Source organism: Anabrus simplex, chromosome 1 (assembly GCF_040414725.1).
Source record: "Anabrus simplex isolate iqAnaSimp1 chromosome 1, ASM4041472v1, whole genome shotgun sequence".
Classification (NCBI taxonomy): Eukaryota; Metazoa; Arthropoda; class Insecta; order Orthoptera; family Tettigoniidae; genus Anabrus; species Anabrus simplex.
The window spans coordinates 780591573-780610908 of record NC_090265.1 but is presented as its reverse complement, the minus strand read 5'-3'; the positions used below and the strand labels follow the sequence as shown (position 1 = coordinate 780610908).

Genomic DNA, 19336 nt, shown 5'->3' with positions numbered 1-19336 from the left:
ATGCAGAGAGGGGTTGAAACAGCCTACAGATTTTGTTTCTCAAATTGCTGTGGAGGGCTACACTTTATTTCAGACCTTGATATATGATTTTGAAGATGCCTTTTTGAACACCGTAAGTCAGAGCGATGTTTCTGCAAACTTTTTGAAAATGACAGTTGAGGAAAATGACAATTACTGTGATAAGTGTATGTGTGGTATAGAGTTCATTAGTATTGTGTCCAACATCTGCCACATTTTCGGACACATTTTTTGTAACAATTACTCAAAAATAATTAACAACAAACTGTACGCACAAACAAGCGTAAAATAATAACATTTTAGAGACAACAGTTCGCCTATTGAGCATCAAATGATTTGTTATGGAGGGTTACATGTTAATTCAAAGATGTATTTTTAAACAGTGGAAATCGTAGGGATCTTTCTTTCAATTAGTTGATAATGGAAGTTGAAAAACCTGGTAATTTCTGTGACAAGTGTGGGTGTGAGCTGCAGAGTTAATGAGTGTTGTGTCGAAGATCTGTCATATCATGGCACATAATTTTGCTAACTGTCATTCATAAATAATTAATAACACTATATGCTCAAATAAGTGTAATGTGTAATATAAGGGCATTTTAGAGAGAGCAACAGCTTGCCGAGTGACCATCATACTACTTTTCAAATTGTGGAAAGGTACATGTTAATTTAGACCTTGATACCTCATTCAGTAGTAATTGTAGGGATGTTTCTTTCAATGTTTTTATAATGAAAGTTGAAAAACCCGGTAATTTCTATGACAAGTGTGGGTGTGAGCTGCAAAGTTAATGAGCGTTGTGTCCAAGATCTATCATATCATAGCAAATATTTTCTTGTCATTCATAAATAATTAATTAATAACACTATGTGCTCAAATAAGTGTAATATAATGGCATTTTAGAAACAGCAACAGTTTGCCTAGTGACCATCATACTACTTTTTAAATTGTGGAAAGCTACATATTAACTCATGCCTTGATATCTGATTCAAAGATATATTTTTAGACAGTGAAAATTCTAGGGATGTTTCTTTCAATGTTTTCAATGTTTTGATAATGAAAGTTGAAAACCCCGTGACAAGTGTGGGTGCGTGCTGCTGAGTTAATGAGTGTTGTGACCAAGATCTGTCATATTTTGGAAAATACGTTTTTAACTTATTCATGTGCTCAGACAAGCATAAAAGAATTGCATTGTTTTGAGAGAAAACCATTCGCCTATTCACCGTCATCGTACAGTCCAGGTGAGTAGCCTTCAGTCGAACATTTATATTACCTTGAGAGCAAATATTTGTGTATTCGTATGTATACTTTTAATAGCGTTTCTTCGGTGTTTTGTGTTTATAGGCTTATTATTGCATTTTCTTTGTCAAATTATGATAAAAAGTATCCTATCAGCAATATAGGAATTACACGCGACGACGGAGAGTGAGCACTATACGCGTGGCGTCACAACTGTTGGTAGCAGGCCTCTATATATCAAGATGGCTGTGGCTCAGCTGATATCTTTACGTCAAGATACTGCTCCTTAACTGTGTGTAACCCGCTAAGCAGTGAATGTATTGTGAGTTAGGGAAGGCTTTACAGTTGGAGTGATCATTTAATGACTTCATTTTAGGATTACTCAAAGTTGACTGACCTTAGGAATCCTATCATTGCCTAATGATTCATAGGCAGATAATTTCGGAGAGAATAAAATAAAAATGAAGCAGATCAGTACGGTAGAACGGACGGACGGACTGAACATACCTGTTTTAGTAAACCGCTTAAATATATAGATAATAATAATAATAATAATAATAATAATAATAATAATAATAATAATAATAATAATAATAATAATAATAAAACTGTCTAGCATTTGCACATTATTTTGCCATACTTTCATAAAACCTGAAAAATGCAGCAATACAAGTCAATCTCTTGGAAGAAATAGGCCAACAGAACAGGTTTAAGAATTTCTGTAGAAAAAACAAATTTATGACAAATATAAAAAACGCTCCAGAATTTATAGGAACAGAAATTGGTCGAATAAAGAAGGTAAAGAAATTCAAATGTGTGGGAGAAAAAATTCAAGAAGATGGTTTGGAAAAATTCGCTGTAGAAGAAAGGATACACAAGGTGGAAAGAGCATGCGGTAAAACTAGGAATATCTACAACACAAAGCGTTTATCTAAAATCCTCAAAATACAACACTACAACACGCTAGTCAAACCAGAATGCCTATACGCGAGTGAGCGTCTAGTACTTAATTACCGGCTGAATTACAAGTACTGGAGAGAAAAATGATACGGGAAATACTCGGCCCGCTAACAACTACAGAACTCTGGAAATCAAGAAATAATGATGCAATTTACTGTAAAATATAAAACGTAACAGATACAATGCGGAAGAGTTGATTGATATTCTTTGGACATTTATACAGAATGGATGACAACAGGTTAACCAAACAGATCTTCAAATATATCTGGAACAAGGAATCATTAACTACTTGGATGCATGAAGTCAAGAGAGATTTGAAAATAAACAGCATAAGGAAAGAAGAAGCAACAGGGAGGCTTTAAAAAGAAAGTGTTAAAAATGAAAGGATTCCAAGGTCGCGAGGGAAAGGAAACAGGCTCAAAGTGGTCCGAGGAGAAGGAAAGGAGACATAGTGAGCAGATGAAAGAGTATTGGAGGATAAATAAGGAATAACAAAGGATGAAGCACTGAAATTGTCTCGTGGTCCCTACTAGACCATAACGGAGAAATAATAATAATAATAATAATAATAATAATAATAATAATAATAATAATAATAATAATAATAATAATAATAATAATAATAATTCTACCGGAGGTACACCCGCACCGTGCACTTAAAATAAGCGCCTTTTAGAAGGCTATCTATAACTTGAACATTGAAACTCATTTCGGAAGAAGTTTGATCATTTATCGATACATGTCGCTACTATCAACTTATGTGCGCCTTCTGGGATGAAGATGAACGATTAATTTTCAAAGTAATTTTGTGTGTCAAGGTTTCCTAAACTGAATTTTTTATACATTGTATTTGATGTTCTAAGGTTACCAGCACTTCTATCTCTTCCCGCTGACTTAATAGTGTATCCAATAGGAAATTTTGTACATTTATTTAAGTAACTCATCGGGATATTTTATATTTATTTCATTGTCGAATGAAAATTGTGCGTGTGTGAGGGCTTCGGCCCAGATAAATCTGGAACTTTCCTCTCTGCTACAAAAGCTGGGGCCGTTCGGGCCATGTTGTCTTTGATCGCTCCAGTCCAGCAGTAGAGTGTGTTTGTAGAGGAGGCTTGCCTCGTCCATCACCGGAAGGTCCACCAGCTCAAAGTAGTGGCAGACACATTTTAAGCATGTAATAGTCTCAGAAATATAACTCAAGGGGAAGGTTTCAATATTGATGTAATCTGGTCATTTACATTCTACATCTGGTTTGAGATCTTCATTTAACTTAGGGAATAAAGAGTGGCAACCCTCTTATATTCCCCTCACCTTGGTTTTGAGGTGACTATGATTTTGTAAACCTCAAATTTATCTTTTCCTGGTAATTTAAACTTTTTCTCCATCTATTCACCTCCGTAGTATAGGCTTAGCCTCTGTAACTTACGGCCATCAGCCCAAACAGGGTTTTAGGTATTTTTCAAGTGTATTTCTGAGGAATCCAAGAGTCCAGTAACTTTAACCTTTTCTTGTTTAACTGAGGCCCTGTAGAATGAGTACTTGTTACCCCTGTTAAAGTAAACTCCCATTATTCATTTCCTTTTTAAATGTAACTGCTGAGCAGACAAGATAGTGCATACTGTTTGGATTCGGTAAAATGTAGATTGTGCCTTGAAGAGGCTTGAACTTGTAAATTCTGGAGCTCAGTGTCCTCGAGTATTGATTGAAGGTAGAAGTAGTGCTCTTGTCAAATGTATAACTGGGGAGCTTCAAGCTCATGCTGTTATTTAATGTTGTCTAATAATTGTTCTAGTAGTTTCTAAGATTGTTTCCCGAGCTCACGAGCTATACTTTTGTACTTGAATATTTGTTATTGCTTAGCAAAGTTTAAAATTTGAAAAAAGAAAGGCAAAAAGAAAAAAAAGGAATAGCACAACTAATTTTAAAGTAATTAATTAAAATTCGATCTTTTCTCTATCCACTCATTCATGCCCGCGCCCTTTTTCACCTCTGTCTACAACGGTATCTCCGTAATAATAATAATAATAATAATAATAATAATAATAATAATAATAATAATAATAAAGCTAATTGTAACAAACCACTTAGTTTTTGCAGATGATCTAGCCATACTAGCAAAATCCCCAGAAGAAGGAAGGTTAAAATTTGAAGAATTTGAAAAGTGTGCGTCCAAAATAGCATTAAAATTTTACTATGAAAAAACGGAATGGATCACTAGTACCAACAATGCTCCTGCAGTAATTCAAATATACAAAAACTAAATAATTAAAAGAACCCATACATTCAAATACTTAAGTGAATTAATGAAAGTAAACGCGGTAGAGAAAGAGAGCACGAAGGCACGAATTTGCAAGATGGAGAAATCTTGTCACGCAAAGATGAACATATACAACACAAAAGTCTGTATCCAGGAACGATAAACTGAGGGACTACGAAACGGTAATCCTGTCAGCAGCTTTACGTGAAACACAGTGCTTGAATGCCTTCTCAAGTAGAAGAGTAAGCAGAAACCTAAGAAAAATTATGGGACCTATTTGGAGGAATGGCATATAAATATTGAAACCAGAACAAGATTTATACAAAGCTTCAGAAAAGATAATTCATGCTTTCAGCAAAGCAATATTAAGATTATTTGGTCAACTGTAGAGAATGGGCAAAGACAGCAAAATTTTTAACACTGTGCATATAAAATAATAAAGCAGCATTTATCAAAGAATCCGAAGAAGATTTGGGACTACACGACATTAAAAAATTGCTAGTAGGAAAGAATTGTGACAAAACATTCACTAAAATTGTAATTTACAGGGATGTACTTCGACATGAATGGCATTTCCAACCTGTGCTCAGTTGTACGCAATAAAAAGAAAAATACACACATTTTTTATAGAAAAAGAAAAATAGGAGAAAATGTTTAAAATACCAAAAAAAAAAAAATATAGGGCAACATTCGGACTTTCGTGTTGGTGGGTGGGTGTTGATCTATGCAGCTGTGAGCTTGTAAGGCCTATCAGTGTCGGTGCGATATCTAGCAAATTGTAAAAAAAAAGTGAAAAAGAGTATTGTTACACATAAAACACACATTCAAGATTCTACTTGATAATGGATAACAACATTTCATTCATTAATTGCCACTTACGAAGGTATCATGTCCTCATAGAGGATCTGCGGCAGGCTGGGATTTACCCGCAACGGGCGATCTTTCCGTAATCTTGATTGAAGGCACTCATTTTTCACTTCGCTTCGCACGCACCAGTCATTCCACACGACAGTTTCCTGCATTTGACTAATACAACGCACGAACGCTGTAAACTCGCACGATCAACTCACGTGACTGCTCCACACATACATCGATCAATCAATCAATCAATCAATCAATCAATCAATCAATCAATCAATCAATCAATCAATCAATCAATCAATCAATCAATCAATCAATCAATCAATCAATCAATCACTATTGTGCCATTCCATTGTTCTGTTTGCGAATACACAGAGTTAAAATGCACACGATTACCGCGAACGCAACGAATCAGTGCGCACTAGAAGTCAATAACGTTAGAAAAAGATCAAGTTTTGCGATACAAGTACAATCTGAATCACAGTGGCCGTGAGTGAGACAAATGTAACATTAAAATTGTTAGAAGACAACACTGAGAACAAGAGAATCGAACTGGAAACTCGCAAGCAATTAAGCACACACGACTTCAAGGAAAGAAGAGGTACTGAGAAGAATAAAATGCAGACATTAAATTTAAATAATTCAGGAGGCGATATTGTACGTATAGTTTTATTATAAAACCCAGCGAATTTCGTAAAATACGAAGTACGGCATTGAACTTTGCAGAGAAGAAAGAGGAAGGCACTGAATAAACCTAGTCCGCAAGAGAAAAGAGATTTCATTAGCAGACAGATCTTAGAGAAAGTGTTCATATAGCAGAATATATGGACAAAAGCTATTTAAAACCAAAACCTACATTTTTGTAGTCTTTTCAACAGCCAAATAGAAACATTTATCTAAGCCGATATATTGTATATACTGTATATATGTATGGACAGCACTGCCAATATAAGAAGGCTTTGCATTTGGAAGTATGTTTGCACTAATTTTTCTTTGAAATTATATTCTTGTAATGCTCAAGAGAACGTCGTGATGGAACTGTAAACTGCGGGATGGGGATGACTATCGGACCGACCGACCGACCGACCGACCGACCGACCGACCGACCAACCTACTCACGCACCCACCCAAATCCTGGCAGGCAAAGTGCAGAATGAGAAAGGTCTGACGGTATAATAAGCTCATTTTTAACTTTTTCAGGCAATGTAGGAGATTTGTTCAATATATGATACTTTCTCGCGAGTAATCTTACAGTGTGACGTATTTATAAGGGCTGTTGGGTGATCTTCATAAAACCTAGATCTATATCAAAGTAGGGAAGTGACTGTATGAAATAATAGTGAATTTTCGATAACAACATTCCATTATTATAAATCATGCCATAACTAAGACGAGTTATTTTGTGAATAGGATGCTGTAGGTAATGTTACGTATGCCAGAGTATTGTTTATATAAAGGTAGATTGTTTATTGCCATAACTGAAGCAGTTAAGGCTAAATACGGATAAATATATATATATTTCTGGAAGACGTATCTGATATTGAAATAATGGATATCGATATCGATCCGCAGGTCGAATTTATTAAAAGATGGAATGAATTGTGCGTGAATAGGAGTTAAATAAGATGAATATTTAAATGTGTTTTGTCGGATATATGAAGTGAAATAAGTGAATTGGAATATGCGATGATATTATATGGTGATATGAAGGAAAGGTTGAATAAATACTGATAATGTTGCGAGGATATAGATAAAATGAAGGAAATGGTGATGGATAGAGGAGAATTTATTGACACAGACACGGATTTATAATATGTTATTGAAGCAATGACGATACTTATATGGTGAATTATCCATATTATGAAAAATGGCAGCATAAATACGATACTTGATGAACATTGATAGGGCATTATCTTCAAAAATTAATCCTGATACCTACAGTTATTCGATTTAAGGTACATTTCAATGACAGATTCTTACTCTTACCTTGTAGCAGTTAGTTATAACAAGGAATGGCAGTTAGTTATTGATATATATAGTCACTAATATGCCTTCAAAAACATTTTATGGCTGAGTAACTGAGGATTTTCATCTATAGTATTCCGTTCAATTGGTATTAATTGAATTTCACGAAATTACATGTTGGAATAATTATTCAATTGTGAAGCTACCCCAGTCATTTATGACACGATTATTCATTTTCCACGCACGTTGATATTAACGCAATACTGTTAGATAATAAATAGTTAATTTTAAATAAACTGTAACTATTGAAAGCTACGTAGGGAGAAATTATTCTTATTCCGCATATGCCTAACTTAAGAAAACTCGAAGAAAATCAAAGATTTTCGTTATCGCGATAAAGAAAATACATTATAATTACAATGAATGGCATTATAAACTAAAAGACCATATAATTAATTTAAATGATTCCTACCCATGCAAGTTTGTAAATATTTGTTAATTTTTTCATTATTTATTTTCATGCCAAGCGAAGTTTAATTAAATATCCTGCTCAGTGATGATTATTTAAAGTTATACGATTTAAAAAGGATTGCATATGAATTATTCCAGAATAATATTCAGATTTAATTAATTAATTTGGGATTTTTCAATTGAGACTTTAACAAATTCTTTATCCATCATATTAGTTTATTTTTTCTCTTGAATTAATATTAGTTTGTGAGATAAACCCTGACATTATTTACAGGTCGTTGATATAGTATGTAAGTTTAGATTATGGCTATTACATTTTTAATAATCGTCGATACGTTTGGATATTAGTGGAGACGTCCATCAAATGTGTTTTGAACTAAGGCGTGAGTAATCGTATTTCTTTTATATTTGGATCCACGTTAAAACATACGTATACAAAAAATGTGTAACGTTTACGCTGAGATGCCTACCGAACCTAGTCGTGGATTTCTTCCACGCCAAGCATCCTGAACGCAGGAGACGGCGCACTATTGATCTGCATTTAGGACAGTCACCCAAGTTACAGGTTTCCTACCTTTTTACCTAGGATTTTCTTAAATGATTGCAAAAAATTTGAAATTTTATCGAACATCTTCCTTGGCAAATTATTTTAATCCCTAACTCGTGTCCCTATAAACGAATATTTATCCGAATTTCTCCTCTTGAATTCCAACTCCATCTTCGTATTGAGTTCTTTCCTACTTTAAAAAAACACTCGAACTTATTCGTCTACTAAAATCATTCCAAACCATTTCTCTGCTGACAGCTCGGAACATACCACTTAGTCGAGCAGCTCTCCTCCTTTCTCCCAAGTCTTCCCAGCCCAAACTTTGCAACATTTTCGTAACAGTACTCTTTTTTCAGAAATACCCTGACAAAATCGAGCTGCTTTTCTTTCGATTTTTTCATTCTCTAATCAAGTAATCCTGATGAGGATCGCACACAACTGAAACCATACTCTATTTGGGGTCTTATGCTCTCTCTTTTTCATCCTTACTAAAACCCCTAAATACCCTCATAACCACGTGTTTAAGATCGGTCGAGAGCAGCAGTCGGAGAAAAAAACTTCGCCGTGGGAGGGATTTGAACAACGACGTCCGAGGTGACAGGATCACGCTACGGTGACACCGGTATGTTAGGGTTTGAGGTTGATTTCTAGACATGCCTCTAAATCCAGTCGTAAGTCACGTGCAGATTTATCAACACCTCGCAAAGCCCTTTTGAATTCGCCCACGAAACGATCTGATTGGCCAACTTCAGAATCTGATTAAATGCAATCGGCGCCAGATATCGAATTCCTTTTCTACAAATTATTTATCAGTATGACTAACCTTCTAACGCTGATATACCCGGTTTACGTTGTTTCTTTCCGAACACCCTATGTACGCACTTTCGGTGAAATTCTGAAATTGAAAAGTTAATTTGTTATTAAAAAATCGAAATAGGCATTAACTTATAAATCGCCTGCAGGCGTTTAATCATCGAGGTCTTATGAATCACTAAAAATAATTACAAGGTCCGGGACCTCGGCGTTGAAGAGGAAAAAGTACAGCAATATGACCAAAAGTCAAAATTGAATAAAAATGATCAAAAACATTTTATCTAAATTAACTAATTAATGTTTACAGGTAAGAACAGTGTGCGAAGTTCCATGGTACCTAGCACATACATTGTTCAAGTTACAGAGAATTTAGAAAATCAATCAATTCTCGTGCACGTCTCCCGCTAACTCCATCTAAATATTCTTTAAGTTTTGTTATTTCTCATGCGAAACCGTATATGTCTTTTATCTCTTGCCGTGCAATTGGCCAATCCATACTGAAACCTTGTATCTTGTCACATTATTCATGGAATAATATGAATATATAAGAAATGATTCAGAAGTTATCAGTTCATATGGGTTACTTCGGATCAGTATTTAGATCACAATAAAACATGTTATAGAATTGTTAGGTCATTGAATTATACACATGTTCATTCCTACTAACCCGACACTATATTTACAGAGTTTTATCGTTCTGACACAGTGTTTCTTTTTATGAATTATAAAATGTGGTACAATGTATACCCATCTTACGATACAGAAAACAGAGGAACTCTCGTCGCTAGAGTCAACACACCTCTTCAGAAATCTTCATCCAGCACATCTGTAGCGGGTTCCAGTCAATCTTCCCGGCTTCCTGCAACAAATTCATCGCTGTTGAAGCAAGGTTCCCAGAACGGTTCGGAGATGTCTCTTCTTCGTCTTGGCAATTGGCGCCTGGAAGCAGAGGGAGCATAAGAAATGTATGTAATTACGATCAACAGCTCGGAGGTGAAGAGAACCATTTTGGGCTCACCATTCACCTTTTAAGGCGCTGACGGTGGCTAAAAAGAATGAATGTTTTAAATCAGCTTCCCTTGATGCTCAGTAACACTAATACTTCAATAATAATAATAATAATAATAATAATAATAATAATAATAATAATAATAATAATAATAATAATAATAATAATAATAATAATAATAATAATAATAATAATAAGCATTTAAATACCTGGAAGAGTGGATAGAAGCCTTCCTATCACACATGACACATTTTCATTACCGCTACATAGTTTAAAAAGTTAATATAATAATAATCAAGGGAGCATTAAAAATGAAAGTAATGCCGTGGCATAGACCTAGCCAGGGCAGAGTGCGTGGGGTGGTGGATGATTACCGGACTGACTAGCCAGCGACAGAGTACCGCTATTGCAACAACTTTCATTCTATTCTAGAATGGAGAGAAGTAAGGACTACATTAAGGTAAGTTGCATATTTCAAGTATTTCAAGTTTTTGAAGACTTAAACAGAACTTAAAGACTCTGTTTATAATTTATAAATTTTTGAGCGTGATTTAATAAAAAACTTTCTTTAAAGAACGAAACGTGCCATTCTATTTTAATTAAGTTGTTTATTTTTCTACTATAATTATATTACCAAATGTTTCCTTATTCAGGTAATTTATAGATTTATTTATTCAACATTAGTTTCGGCAGACTGAACAACATAACGGTTATAGATTTTTAAAGAAGAAGAATGGAAATGGCATATCAGCGAAGTACGAGTGTGTACGATAAAATGTATATATCTTTCAATGCACAGCTGAGCCTCTACTGCGGTGTCCTTGCGTTGCGGAATGTTTCACAATGAACACTCGCTGAACAACTGGAGGCCAAGGAAAGGATTTTGAGAAGAATCCTGGGCTTTGTCGAACACAACCATGAATAAAGAAGACGACAAGACCACGTGGAGAGTATAACCGATACCGTCCTGTCGCCGGTGGACTGAAGTTCATAACGTGGATGTTAATTTTTGTCTTGTCATTATGCTAAAAAAAATTGAAATCGCATTAGAAAAACTAAGAAACATTCAAAGACATTTTCGTGGAAGTCAATAAAATATTTGTTGTTTTTTGTGATTTTATGTAAAAATATTAATGGAATTATCAAGACTCACAAGAAAGACATATTTATTTAATTATTATGAGTGTTGGTGGAAGGAATTATCTTGGTATTGAAGATCCCCTGTAGTGTGCTTGTTATAACTTGCAATCTGTTAAACAACCTTTTGTATCACCCTGTAATTGCCACGTGGAGGCTTCGATAACGAAATCGCTGCGTTTCGCAATCGAAACCTCTAGAATTTATCCATATTAGGTAATTTGTTTTAATTGGTCGGATTAACGACATTCTTCATTGGCGAAAATTTTGGGTCGAATCGTAGTAAGCTTCCCTGATTGGCTATTTGCGTGTTTTCCTCGGTAGGAGCAGGGCTCTGGTCCGCGTCTTTGGTTTTCGTACGTCCTCGCGGTCGGACGCACGTCGAGTGTGGTCCCGTCAGCGGCTCCAGCCACCTCAGAGTAAGCATGTTTCATTTTCTCAAATTTTAAATTAGCATGTAAATTTATTTGCTTCGGAATTTACCATAGGCCCTGGTTTTCGCCGTTTTGTTTTGTAATGCCTTAGCTCGTCAGCTAGACATAACATTTTCTTTTGGGAGCAATTCCCTTTCATTAACCTTTTAATTGTGTAATGTAAAATTAAATTTTCCATCCGGGGTTGCCTCCAGTAGTCCTGCGTCTCTCGCTGATGTGTATTAGGAAGACAGCTACTCTAAAGGCAGCTGCATTTTCCTTGTAAACTGTATGTACTAATCTGTAAAGCTCCTTTTCTATTTTCCTTGTAAGATTGTTGTAATTGATTTCATATTCCCTGTTAAATTTTCCTTGTGAATTTTAATTGCAGAAGTTGTTCTCATTCTCTTTAATGTAAACTTAATATTTTATTACAATTTTGGTTTTCTGAAGAACCATCGATAGGAATCTCGTGATTCGATTCACCTTTGTTTTTCTTTATTGATCATGTGACCTTATTTTGAATTGCTGTTATTCAACTATGTTTAAAATTTCCTCATTTGTTATAAATGCAGACTGCAGGTTAACCGCTCGCACGTTTTTTCCCCTACAACGTCACGTAAGATCACCTCCTCTTAGGGATGCCAGTCCGCCTCCCACATCCTTTCTCTAGTTGTCATGTTGGTAATCATGCTTATCTTTGCTTCTAGCCATGTGTATGTTTTCGAAACTTGCGATGTTATAATTGACGTGTTATCGGTTGACATATGTTCCTTCAGGTTTATTACTTTAATTACAGTATTACCTTATTACCTTGATTTATATGTGCTTTAAATTACTGTGACCAGCCCCAAATGGAGGGGAAGGGTTACAGTCCAAAAAATGAGGGTTACTTTTTATGGGCACATGATGCATATGATTCCACGAAGACTGCCAAGCGGTTCATTATCTAAATTCAGTAGAAGAAAAATAAAAAAGACCTGGTTCAACGAAGTGGAAACAGATTTAAGAGAAATGGAGGTCACACCTAATGACATTCTGAAGCGTTTTCTATTCAGGAAGAAGCATGCCAGGTTTTCCAGAGAAAGGCGAAGCTAAAACAGGAAAGGCATAGACATTTTGTCCTCGGCCTTTACATTAACCGTATATCTGTACTTTTCTCGGCCGCATACCATGGGCTTCGGCTCCTATTATGCTCTGAATCTTTCGGTCCGTCTTTGTGTGTGACTTCCCTATTTCAGCAAGCGTAGCGAGTATGATCATTCTTGTTCTAATGAACTCGCAAATAAGGTACCTGAAGTGTGAAATTGTATCCCAGGAATCGATAACCTTCCATTATGTTTGAAATTAAAACAGACGGTTTGTACTCTCTCGAGAAGTGTATCTGTTCTCAAACTGAGGGTTTTGATTCCTCTTCAGAAATTAATTCGGTAAGGAGTTTCCTTGGGAGTCGGTAGTTTGGCGTGTCGTATTTAACCGAAACAAACAACCAATTCTCGAGCTAAATAAGTTAACGAAACTTGGCTAAAATCTCCGATTTCATGGAAATTTACCTGGGGACCGTCCGAACCTAAGATCACTACGATGAGAATTTAGCAACGGAAACGGACTGAAAGAAATATCTCTTCATTTTTGTACAATATTTTACAGCACTATAAATAGGACTGTAGAACCCCGGTAAGCAGATCAGATGGGAGAGCATTGGCTTTCCGAACCCTTATTGGATGGGTTCGATCCCGGCTCTGATCGATTACGTTTGAAGGTGCTCAACTACGTCAGCCTCGTGCGGGTAAATTTAGCACCGCGTGAAAGATTATTCTGTGGGACAAAATTACGGGTACCGCGACGTCTCCAGAAACCGTAAAAGTAGTTGGTCGGATGTACAACTGATGACATTATTGTAAGAAATCTGGAAATTCCGGTACAGTTTTCAAGGTTCGTTTTGCGTTATATTGGTTTTGTCGCTCATTTTCACGTAGGAGGCACCAAATTATGTTAATGTTAATTCCATGAAAGTAGGCTTTATGTTAATAATTATAATAATGTTGGATTTACGTCCCACTAATACTTTTACGGTTTTCGGAGACGCAAATGTTCCGGAATTTAGTCCCGCAGGGTTTCTTTTACGTGCCAGTAAATCTTCCGACACGAGGCTCACGTATTTTAGCTCCTTCAAATACCACTGGACCTGGACAGCATCGAACCTGGCAAGTTGGGATCAGAAGGCCAGCGCCTCAAACGTCTGAGTCACTCAGCCCAGCAAGCTATATGTTCTCACTAAATGAAAAGTCCTCTCAGTTTTAATTACTGCGTTGATTGGGTGAACGTTACTTTTTGGGGATCAATGCAAGTACCTAGTAGTTAATATAAGGACAGATCTTCACTGGGGTGATAACATAAATGGGATTGTAAATAAAGGGTATAGATCTCTGCACATGGTTATGAAGGTATTATGAGGGTTGTAGTAAGGATGTAAAGGAGAGGGCATGCAAGTCTCTCGTAGGACCCCAACTAGAGTATGGTTCCATTGTATGGAACCTCATTAAGTAGGCCTATACTAGAATCAAGAACTGGAAAAAAATCCAAAGGAAAGCAGCTCGATTTGTTCTGGATGATTTCGGACAAAAGAGTAGCGTTACAAAAATGTTGCAAAGTTTGGGCTGGGAAGGCTTTGGGAGAAAGGAGACGAGCTGCTAGTCTAAGTGGTATGTTTTCTTTTTGCTTTACGTCGCACCGACACAGACAGGTTTTATGGCGATGATGAAATAGGAAAGGCCTAGGAATGAGAAGGAAGCGGCCGTGGCCTTAATTACGGTACAGCCCCAGAATTTGCCTGGTGTGTAAATAGAAAACCACGGAAAACCATCTTCAGGGCTGCCGCCACTGGGGTTCGAACCCACTATCTCCCGGATGCAAGCTCAGTGCGCACCCCTAACCGCACGGCCAACTCGCCCGTTAAAGTAGTGTGTACCGTGCTGTCAGTGGACAGATTGTATGGAATGACATTAGTAGACGAATAATATTGAATGGTGTCTTTAAAAGTAATGAAGATAAAGTTGAAATTGAAGAGGACAAATTGGGGAAAATATTCATTTATAAGAAGGGGAGTTGGGGATGGAATAATTTACCAAGAGAGATGCCTCAATAGCTCAATGCCTAAATGGTTAGCGTGCTGGCCTTTTGTCACAGAGGTCCCGGGTTCGATTCCCGACCCTGCCGGGAATTTTAACCAACATTGATTAATTTCGATGGCTTGAGGGCTGGGTGTTTGTGTCTTCTTCATTACCATCATTTCACCCTCATCATGACGCGCAGGTCGCCTACGGGTGTCAAATCAAAAGACCGGCACCTAGCGAGCCGAACATGTCCTCGGGCACTCATGGCACTAAAATAAATCCATACGCCATTTCATTTTTTACGAAGAGAGATGTTCAACGAATTTCCAATTTCCTTGAAATCATTTAAGAAAAGGCTAGGAAAAAACAGATAGGGAATCTACCACCTGAGCGACTACCCTAAATGCAGATGGATGGATGGATGGATGGATGGATGGATGGATGGATGGATGGATGGATGGATGGATGGATGGATGGATGGATGGATGGATGGATGGATTCTCACAGCGTATTCTGTAAGACAGCGCGTGACAAATCCCGGATGTAAGACCACTCTGACATTCAATATTAGTGGGTTACAACAATCCTCCCTCAATTTGGCATAAATCAGGCAAACAAAAGACATTTTATGATTACGAAGCAGAAATCCATATTTGAATATACTTAGTCTGAAAATCTTAATTTCGTCACACAGTAGTTTTCTACTGGACCTACTTCCAGCTATTTATTACGAAAGAATCCAAGGTGCCTCTTTGGATTTGCGATCACACTTTTCACTGGAACAAACTTCTGAATTAGTGTATGTTGCAGTACGATGATTTTACAGCCACGTCTTTGCACACCCGGCGGCTCGCAAGCGCCGTTCTTTCTACCTAAAACTATCACGCATGCACAAATGATGAAGGGGATATCTACTGACTGATTTTCACAGGAGCACTACTTCTGGCAGGCAGACTGCGTCGGAATATGAAGGGATAATAACCGGACGGTCGCTAGCTGCATTTTCCTCAGTGCTACCCGTCTAATGCAACCCCTTAAATTACTAAACCTCGTTTTCGACCGCATATACTAGTCTGGTGTATGTACTGGTGTACAGCAGCACTAAATTTGCTGTTTGCTTATCTGCAATGGCTGATGTTAGCAACGACGAATACACAGACACATCATTTTAATCTGTGGAGAATCTGATAGGAATGCAGCCGAAGCTCCTAAAAGACGTCTGCGTTCTACTCATGTATTTCGCCGAACAGTATAATTTTTTGTTTCATACAAACAACTCTTTTATGGAGAGGAATGTCTACATGTGTATAAATTAATAATTTATTAATTTTTCTGCATCTTTTCCGTATTTATAAATGCACCCTGTTATGGAACGTGTGCAGTAAAATGACTGCTATTTGTTCCACAACATCCACAATACAGAACGTTGTAGCACTCCTTCGAAAACAAGTGTTTAGGCATCTCATGCATCACTAGTGCGTGCGGGACATTGGTGAGTAGAAAGTACGGCGCTCATGGGCCGCCTGTATTTCTCAGGCTTAATCGGTCAACTGGTTAGACATTTGAATGCACGAACATAAGGCTGGAGACGTAAGCAACGAACAGTGGTGTATAATGTCGTGAGGTCTATGAAGAGACCCGGTGCAGCTCTTTCGATTTGACTCCGTACAAGCAACTTGCGCGTCTGTTAGGTTGGTACCCTACCTAAGATGAATTCTAATGATGAAGACGGCACACACGCGCACACACACCGAGCCATCGGAATTAACAAATGAAAGTTAACATCCCAGCCCCACCGGGAATCAAACCTGGGACTCTCTGGACTGAAGGCCACCACGCTAACCATTTAGACATGAAGCGGGACAACGAACAGTTATGATCTTACGTAAGTGATGGCTGATTACGTTGTTCATGAAGTTGAACCTTCCATGTTCATCATTACGAGCGTAACTGGGGAATTGAAACTCATTCACAGAACGACGAAAAGAAGCCGAAGTAGAAAGTAAACGCAATAAATCAGAAGGCGTACTCTACTGAGTGGAGTTAACCAGAGGTCATACGGCTATACCCGCGTGTACCCTCAACTACAGCCCTGGTTATTGTTAAGGGAGGATGTTTCCCGATTTTATTGTAAACGTATCGGTAATTGATTGAGGGAACCAAGGCGTTTATCAGCTTTCTTTAGTCGTATGGGAAGTTGTGCTGCATCCGATTGCTCAAGACCTCCGACTTTGTCTCAAGTACTTTGAGGCTTGAAAATCACCGACGAGACAAAGCTAGCTCAGGAAAGAACAAAGAGGGAAGACAACATTCTAATCGCCCCGCCCACTAAAAATGTCCGAAATACAATAGTGCCAACTTGCTAACTTGGTTTAAGAGAGGATATTTCGGGATGATTGCATTACTTGGGGTAAACGATCTGCAAGTCGTGCGTGAGCATCTTATACCTCTGACAAAATTATAAATGATTATTAAAATTCAGTATTATACAAATTGCGCCGCAGATGAGAAGGTAGGCGTCAGTAGGGTAGCCACGCTAGCAGTAGACTCAGGCTCAGAAACGGAAATCCCAGAAGGGGCGTCCCTATTTTAACAAAGATATTAACCTAATCATCGGTCGAAATACTCTCCGCACATGATAGTCTGTCATGAAATTATGAGCTGCACGTTTTGACCGCATCGCCAATGCCAGATGACCATTAGAACACCAGATATAGAAATTAAAGTGGGGACGACTGAACCCTCGCATAGCTGGATGGGGGTAGTAGGAGGAGAGATTTACTAACGAGTGTTCCAGGGAAATAGACGTCTGGTCGTGTCGCAAGTCTGCACATATATATTTCCTTTGTGCGGTCGAACCTCGCACGGTATGAAGCGCATTTGTTCACCCATCAGTTTGGAATTATATATTTATTTTAATTTTTCCAGATGAGGTGGCATTTGAATCTTAACCAAAAATGCCCCATTCGTTATAGCTATATGGCGCATGGTCCCATATGGAGCCCAACATTTTTGGCATTTTCGGCTTTTACGTAAGATGAATTGTCGGCTTTATCGAAAGGCAGTTTCGATAGATTATAATTGCGAAAATGGGCTCAAGGCATAGTAATGCCACATTCAAAATTGTAGAACAGGCCAGTTATAATAAGGAACACTATGGTGCTCTTGTTATAGGATGCTAATATTGGAACAGTATTCTGGAATGAATGGCAGATTAAATTTAATCCTGTACATCGAAGGCGAATAGAAACATAGTCGTGCTTGTAATAAACTTGGCGATAAGTATGATAGTAATTCATAGTAAATGACATACCCAAAGTCAAGTAGGGATATATAATCAAGTCCAAGTCCATTTCCCAATTCTGAGGGAAAATAAATATTGATAACCTTCAGGTAGAAGTATTCATGGGTACAAGTCAAGAGGTATTTGAAGCAACAGACCTCATTATTGAAATTAAGTCATTTTATAAGATTCTTGTTTTAACTATTTGCAGTAAAGGTGACCTCAGGCCTAAGCATTTGTTGTTAAATGGCAGTAAATTGGGTTCATATGGAAAGTTTTGGGACGACACTAACCTCTGTAATCGGTGTATCACTCTCAATACTGGAAGGATGGCCTAATTTATTGGCATATACCACTTGTGTTGGTATTTAATTCGGGCTCATCTGTTTTTTGAACAAATCCGGAAAATGTAGTTGATCCGATTAAAGGCTACTTGTTCGAATTTTACGGTGACCTATAACAACGGGGATTACTCTTCCTAAAATGCTATGTTAGGCAACTTTGAGATAGCCGTGTAAAGGCTTGATTTGGTTTGATTCAGATTATTGTGGAAATTAGCGAAGCTGGATTAAAGAAACACAGGAACAATTTTTATCTTTACGAGGTGATCTCTCTTAGTCCGAGTTTCGAGTCGAGGGAGGCTCATTTTCGTCGAATATTGTTTGTAAGATGGATACGGAAGCGTTGCGGTCCTTTGTGGCAAAAATAAAGGAGAACGTTAAAGAAATTATTCAACAAAGTCGAACAACTTGGCGAACGAAATGGAATTCGATGGGGAGCTATCAATATTAATGGGGCTTATGGAAGAAAGAAAGTAGAACTGGCTGAGTCAGCAAAGAGGATGCATCTGGATGTGCTAGGAGTAAGTGATATTCGGGTAAGGGGGGATAAAGAGGAAGAGATAGGAGATTATAAAGTGTAGTTGACGGGTGTTAAAAAGGGAAGGGCAGAGTATGGGGTAGGACTCTTTATCAGGAATACCATTGCACGCAACATAATTTCTGTTAGGCACGTAAATGATGTGGGTAGATTTGGCAGTTGGAGGAATTAGGATGAGAATTGTCTCAGTGTATTCACCATGTGAGGGCAGGGATGAAATGGCTTTATAGAGTAGTAAGATTAGCATGGAGTGTTGGTAAAGTACCTTCAGATTGGACAAAAGCAGTAACTGCACCTATCTATAAGCAAGGGAACAGGAAGGATTGCAACAACCTTCGACATATCTCACTTATTAGTATACGAGGCAAAGTAT

General features: G+C 37.5%; 1 protein-coding gene across 1 annotated transcript in view; it reads right to left on the bottom strand.

Moving 5' to 3' along the window:
- The window catches only part of LOC136856940 (uncharacterized), a 38943-nt gene that overhangs the window by 10371 nt on the left and 9236 nt on the right, over positions 1-19336 (bottom strand). The window contains exon 2 of the mRNA XM_067135215.1: positions 9926-10065. Within this exon, the coding sequence (XP_066991316.1) occupies positions 9926-10065 (140 nt within the window). The remainder of the gene's footprint in view (positions 1-9925; positions 10066-19336) is intronic.